Consider the following 7,256-nt stretch of genomic DNA (forward strand, 5'->3'; position numbering starts at 1 on the left):
AATTTTAAAATAGATGTATAAAAAGATCCAAATTTATCATTTCGTCTAGACTTATAAAACAATTAAGATTGGACTGTGGTTAGACCCCACGCCTTGGGGTCGTGGGTAGGTCTTATATTAATATCTTAACTTATAAAATAGAAGTAGCTTCATTAATCACTATTTACATAAGAAACAAATTAAAAGTCCGTCCATTTTCAACTATTTTTTTTTTAATTCTAAGCAAAAGATAAGAAGTATTTAGTAAAAATTACAACTATTTTTAACAGTAATATTAATTATCTCTCAGCAACATCAAACAAGAAACATCGAACAACTAAGCCATGATACAAAACAACCTTTTTTATTTATTTTTCATCGAGAAATGAAAGAAACTATTAGTAATACATATATACAATACATCAGCTACAACAAAACATTCCGTGAATCAATGGAACGGAAATTTATATATAATATAAAATAAAAAGTATAGCCTTTCCGGAACTTAGCATCAGCGACAGATATTTCCGCCGCCGATTACATCACGGTACCAAATTCATTACAGATTGATAATATATTGAAACTACGGAAAAGAACTATACACTAGCAACGAACATATCCGTCGCTAATCCTATTTTTTTCTTTATTTCTCTCCTAAATCCTGATGTTTCTAGGGAGGTTCCTATTCGGAACCAACAACCAACGAAGATACTCCATTTAAGTGGGTCCCACAATACATTTTAAAAACAGAGACTTCCTCAAACAGAGCATCCGTTAATTGTTAATTCCAAGTAAGATATCGACTCGAAACTACGATAGCATAATATAACGTCACTAAACCCACCGTGTCGTCCCCAAACCCTCCATATCGTCACGGAAAATCACAGAAGTTGTCGGGCAATAGCAGAAGCAACAAGAGAAGTATCATGCAACAATTTATTATAACTGGAAAGAGGCGATTTCGTCCCGCGGAAACTACTTTCACACGAATTAACTTCAATCGCAGCATCATTCATTCCGCCTTCAGCGAATTTAGGATCGCCTTTCTCCAGAGCTTCAATGGCGACGGGAATATTCGCGGTTAAAATAACGTCATATTTCCTGGCACATTCTTTCAACAATTTCTGCAATTCAGGTCTTTTTCCAGTAATCTGTTTGATAAATTGGGCTGATCTTGTAGTTTTCCCCTTCAATAAATCAACCATTATAAGTGCTAGTCCTTTGACATCGGCGGTGGAGCTTCTTGGATCGGCGGTGAGATGATTCAGGCAGAGATTATAGTATGGTGTTTGTTTACATGTTTGGGAGATTGTTTGGGGATTGGATTGGACTGTGCTGAATTGGGTTAGGATTAGAAATATGGCTATGGAAGTTGTTTGAGCAAGAAAGAGAGAAAAAGACATTTTGGGAATTCAAGAAATGGTTGAGTTTGTGTTTCTTGATTTTTGGGTTTCTTGATTCTACTTATATAGTGGTGGATGGTGGGCCTTAATCAATATATTTATTGGTCCAGTACTTGATCCAAAATTTCAACTTCTCTCTAGACTTTTAAATATTCAAAATGACTCGTCATGTCTAATTGCATTCAGTAACCTCGTATTTCTCAATAGAAATTTATGTTGCAGAAAATGGAAGACACGTTCCGTCACGTATCAAAAAGAAAATACCAAATAGATAATAGTTATGAACTTTTTTGAGATTTCACGGGCAGTTGAATTTTTAGAGTTATTGAATGCAGTTAGATAAAAAAACAGAGAGTTATTGAATGCAATTAGATAAAAAAACAGAGAGTTATTGAATGCAATTAGACAATACTAGAAGGTTATTGATTGTACAAAAACAATAATTTGAGATAATTTGAGATCTTTTAAAGCGATTACTGGAGCAGTTGGAGTTTTGGATCAAGTATATATGCAAAATCACTATTGTTTGGTGACTGGTTCAAAATATTACATCTTGGTCTCTGGTTTATTATTAGGTAACATTTGGACTATGGTCTATCCAAAACGGCAGATTTTGCCTCTTGAACTATTACTTGGAAACATTTGTTCAATCCAGAATCTGTGAAATTTCAACTATCTGCACTAGTTAAAATTTCACAAATTTTAGATAGACCGGATAAAAAAATGTTACTAAATAATTTGGAGTAAAAATAAACATATAAAATATATTAAAAGTCAAATGTTACTAAATAATAAATTAATTATAAAAACAACATTTTAGATGGGTGAAGAGTCCCATAATGCTTTAAACCAATTATATATATATAGTGTCTAGAGTATTTAAATGTAACACGTCTTCATCCTTATAATTGCAAAGCTTTTGTAATTAGAGTGTGCTGTGGTTATTGTCATACGGGTTCAAATATTTTTGGAGTTTTTTCTCCCTAAATATTCACATTATCTCTCATCACAAAATAACATCTCAATAATCTTAAAATAAAAAAATAATAAATTTAAATTTGATTAAAATAATTTAATTTTTGAAATTTTCATTTCAAAATCGTTAAAAATATCTTTTTAGAATTAAACTAAAAAATCATCGTTTTTAGTAAAATAAGAAATATCAATCATCTCTTAGTAAAAAAAAAAAACCCACAAGAATGTACTACCTCCGTTTTATATTACATGTCTTTCTAGAGATTCTTTTTTGTTTCATATTACATGTCATTTTATATGATTAGTACACGTTTAAGTCATCTTTTTTTCTGCTATAAAACGCGGGTTTATGAAAATTAATTAGAATAATAGACTTATTATAGAATAAATAAATATTAGAATCAATAAATAAGGGGTAACAATGTCTTTTTTACAATATCCTTAATTTCTATACAACTCTTTAAAAAGACATGTAATATGAAACGGATGGAGTATTTGATAATTGATATAAGGGTTAATATACATATTTGCCCCTATATTTGTCCGTTTTAGTATATATACCCCTATATCAAATAAACACATAAATATATCCTTATATTTTTCAAATTACTGCAAAAATACCCTAACCTAACAGACTAATGATGTGGCATTAACGGTGCAACACGTCAGCCTCCACATCACCTGTCACGTCAACTAAAAAATGTCACATTATATTTTTAACGATAAAAAAATTTTGCGGCAAAAGTTTGCGCGACAATTATTTTACGCGATGAAATTTTACACATCAATCTCTTTAAATCTGTCGCTAAATGAGACCATACCTACAGATTAGCGACGGAATTCGTCCTCTATAGTAATTCTAAATTTACCGCTTTAGTTGTAGGGAAAATTTTAAGTGTCTCTATTAGTAATTTATTTATCTTTATATATTATATTTTATAGATAAATTTTATACCTAATAATAATAATTGACCAATTACTTAAATTAAATCAAAAAACTTTCAAATCATTTGATAAAGAGCATATAATATCAAAATTTGATGATTTTTAAATTTATTAAATGTTATAAATGGATCCAAAAGGATATATTACAAGTGTTATTTTTAAAATTACAGGAACTGCAGCTGAAACAAGAGCACAACTATCTGATATATTACAAGAACTGCAGCTGAAACAAGAGCACTGTATGATATTTTAACACCATGATGTAGCTCATACTGCTCACGAAGACCACGAAGAATGGATATTGTGTCTTCAATGTAGAGAAGAATGGATATTGCTCCACTTGTAGCTCCTGACCATTATGTTGATTTGTTTGAGCAAATGATAAATTGTCTTGTCCATATGCTATATAGTATATTAACAAAATGAGATGTTCAAACTGCATATCAGCGGATCAGAAAACGAGTACAAACACAATCCTTTGGGCCAACCGACAAAACAAACAAAACTTACATATTGGCTAATTGATTAAATATAGACTTAAATAATTAAAGAGATTGTAGATGCTTTATACGTAATTACACGCAACTGCAATTTTTCCTACACCAGGCTCACCAATAATAACTCTGGATTGTTCTTTTGTTCTCCTTGATAAAATTTGGACACACCGTCGAATTTCATCATCTCTACCTATAACAGAATCCAGTTTTCCACGCCTAGCAAGTTCTGTCAAGTCATTCCCATATTTGTCCAATGCCTCGTATTTTCCCTCAGAATCTGTATACATTAAAGTCATTAGGATAACATATTGTTTGAAGCAGGAAAAATAGAAAAAATCAAACTTTGATCAAGTACTCTGAACTGATACTCTTCAGAATCTGCATACATTAAAGTCTCTTTAATGCCATTTTCATTTTTAGCCCTTGAGTTGAGACACAAAATTCATGGTATTTATTGTTTCATTAATTTACAACTTCCTTCAGCTTTGAGACAGTTTATCCATGATCATGATTCAATTTCTACAATTTGAAAAGTCTCCAGATAAGCAACCTAGATATTATGGCCCGAACTATAAAATTCATGCCTTTAAGTTTTCACTTCGAGATCATAATATAATGTATATATATGTATAGCATTAAAAGTTTATATATATTCATTCAACAAACCTAAATTGATATTCATCAAATAAGTTAAGAACTGTTAGAGATAATTTACCTCGGACGAACTTGGGATGATTATATGACGTAAAATATCAGAGACCTGAAATAGGATATGTAGTAGGGGGGTTATCTTTAGGTGATAAGATGCAATCTTCATCAGTAAAATCGACATTGAAGATATTGCATCTAATTTGCAATTCCAGAAGCCTTAATTGTCAATTGATCTTACTTGATTAGGCTCTCTAGGCACAAATTTGCATACATCCATGCCCAACAAAAGGGTATGGATCTATATTATATACAGATGGCTCTTTCTGCTCATTAGCACACTGATAATTTAAAATCCTATTTCTTGATTCAGATTCTACAGAACTAGAGCCAAAGTCCTTCTTTAGTCCTTTGCTGATCATTAGTTCCCTTACTTGTGCATCATCTTCCCATTTTCCCATCTCCGAATACAAGTTAGACAGAATTACATAATATGAACTATTCGGTGGTTCCAATTCAATAAGTTTCCTAGCCACAAATTCACTAAACTCCAAGTTGTTATGAGCCCTACAGCCAGTAAGCAATGATCCCCACATAGGTTTTGTGGGCTCAAAAGGCATTCCACTGATAAAGCTATCCAATATGATCCTATGGCTTTCTCAAACCGATACTCTCTCATTCCAACTCGCCACATCTGTGTCAGCCATTTCATCGAACACCTGTATGGCATACTCAAAAGAACTGCACTTTGCAGACAAAGCAACAATATCAAACAAAAGACCAGATTTCAACAGATGTGGATTTGTAACAAAATTAAATGAGATCTAAGCATTTTTATGGATTTGTTCCCTTTTAGAGTTTTTTTTCTTTATTCTCAAAGAAACCAAATCCACCAAAAAAACCATTTGAGAAAGACCGAGAAATAGAGAAAGAGTGACTTACGAAACAGTCGTTCTATACCGTTCTCAGAGAAGAAATCACCACCACTCTTTGTTGTTCCCCACTCTCGCTCAATCGTTCCCCGTCGATCGTCGATCAAACAGAACTCAAGATCTTTCCAATTTCAACTGCTTCATCGCCCAAAGGTGTAGAGAGAAAGGAAAGAGTCGGCTGGAGAGTTTTAGGGTTTTTTTTATGACATGCCATGTGTTATAATTTTTTATTAGGATTTAAAATTAGTTTTAATGATGTCAAAAAAAAATTTCAAAATTTAATAGAAAAGTTATACCTGTCAAAAAAACATCAACTCAATTTGAATCAGAATTATACATATGACAATTATCATTAGCACACCCAAATTACGTAGACAAAACCACCTATCACTACAAGACAAAGTCCAAAAGAAGTTTCATTAATTTCCAATTAATCTTTTTTTTTTTTTGATAAAAATTTCCAATTAATCTAGAAACATAATTACTCTAAAAAAATAAACTACATTTGGGTGTTTGTTTCAGTTTTCGAAACAACTTTTATCTTTTTATTTCAAACCGAAGGAAATGTAACGTTTGGTTAGATTTATATAACCACACTGTTTAACATTTTCTCCGGTAAAAAATGTTAGCAGTTGCAGTAAGCTGTTAGCTGTCTAATTATTAGTGTTTGATAAAATTATATTAAATTGTTGCTGTTCGGATTTAAAATGTCTAATATGAACATGTTTCAAATTAACAACAAATAAATTATAAAATGGATAAGGTGAAAAAATAACGATAACGTTTATAAAAAATAACGATAACGTTTATAACTAAGAGCAACTTTACTCTTAACGTCTAAAATAGTGCAATTTTATTCATAATGTTGGCAGATAAGAGCAATTTTACCCCTAACGTTGACAAGTTGGGTAAATTTCAGACAATATTATAAAACACAGATATTTTATTTTTTATTCTACACTAATTGCACATATCAATTAGTTCTAAAAAAGAGATTTCATATTTTTTTTGTGATTTAATAATAAAATTGAAAATCAATATTTATAAATTTGGTGAAATATTTGATTTTTTTTGTCCAACTCTTATAAAAGACAATATATATTTTTTAACTTTTTTTAAATTTCACATCTAATCATATGTTTGTGATATATTACTAATGATGATAAAATGATGCACATGTGAAGTGTAGATGACAATATTCATGACTAAGAAGACAGTTTGATGAATTATTTCTCAAATTAACCCAACTTGTCAATGTTAGGAGTAAAATTGCTCTTGGCTGCCAACGTTAAGGGTATAATTGCACCATTTTAGACGTTAAGAGTAAAATTGCTCCTAGCTATAAACGTTAAGGATATTTTAACACCTTATCCTATTATGAAATAAAAATGTGTTACACAAATTAATAAAAAGAATCTATATAAAAAATAAAAAAATAAAAAATAAATAAAAAAAAATTATTGAACGCAACAAAGCTTTATTCTTCCGGTAATTATGTTGTATAAATATAAATAATGTTAAAGAAGAAACATATTTTTGTGAAAATAAGAAGGATAATTTTATCAATAACAAATAACTACAAACAGCTGTTTATGAAAAGCTTCAAGTATGAGTTTTTCGTGAAAAGCTTCAAATATGAGCTTTTCGTGAAAAGCTCCAAAACGCTGCAGTTTCTAGAGAAAATGCTAAACACTGTGGTTATATAAGACTAACCAAATGCTATATTTCATGCGGATTGGAGTGAAACGCTAAACGTTCATCCGAAAAGCTGAAACAAACACCCACTTTAATATTATTTCTATTTTTATAACATAATTACCGAAAATAACAAAGTTTTATTACATTCAATAAAAATTTTATTTTACTTTTTTTATTTA

General features: G+C 30.5%; 1 protein-coding gene and 1 long non-coding RNA gene across 2 annotated transcripts; both read right to left on the minus strand.

Annotated features, from left to right (window-relative positions):
* Positions 1 to 324: 324 nt before the first annotated feature.
* Positions 325 to 1,405, minus strand: LOC136217051 (cell wall / vacuolar inhibitor of fructosidase 1-like). The gene has a single exon (XM_066003636.1). It carries the CDS (start codon positions 1,380 to 1,382, stop codon positions 861 to 863), a length of 522 nt encoding a protein of 173 aa, XP_065859708.1. The 5' UTR covers positions 1,383 to 1,405; the 3' UTR covers positions 325 to 860.
* Positions 1,406 to 3,453: 2,048 nt separating this feature from the next.
* Positions 3,454 to 5,565, minus strand: LOC136217052 (uncharacterized). The gene is made up of 3 exons (XR_010683432.1): positions 5,390 to 5,565; positions 4,515 to 5,188; positions 3,454 to 4,076 (listed from the first exon to the last, which is right to left on the minus strand). It is a non-coding gene; the product is annotated as an uncharacterized lncRNA (long non-coding RNA).
* Positions 5,566 to 7,256: the final 1,691 nt, after the last annotated feature.

Source organism: Euphorbia lathyris, chromosome 2, assembly GCF_963576675.1.
Source record: "Euphorbia lathyris chromosome 2, ddEupLath1.1, whole genome shotgun sequence".
In the NCBI taxonomy this organism is placed as follows: Eukaryota; Viridiplantae; Streptophyta; class Magnoliopsida; order Malpighiales; family Euphorbiaceae; genus Euphorbia; species Euphorbia lathyris.

Bases quoted from the DNA above. Each gene is read 5' to 3' on its own strand.
- LOC136217051 (XM_066003636.1), bottom strand. From the start codon at position 1,382: ATGTCTTTTTCTCTCTTTCTTGCTCAAACAACTTCCATAGCCATATTT.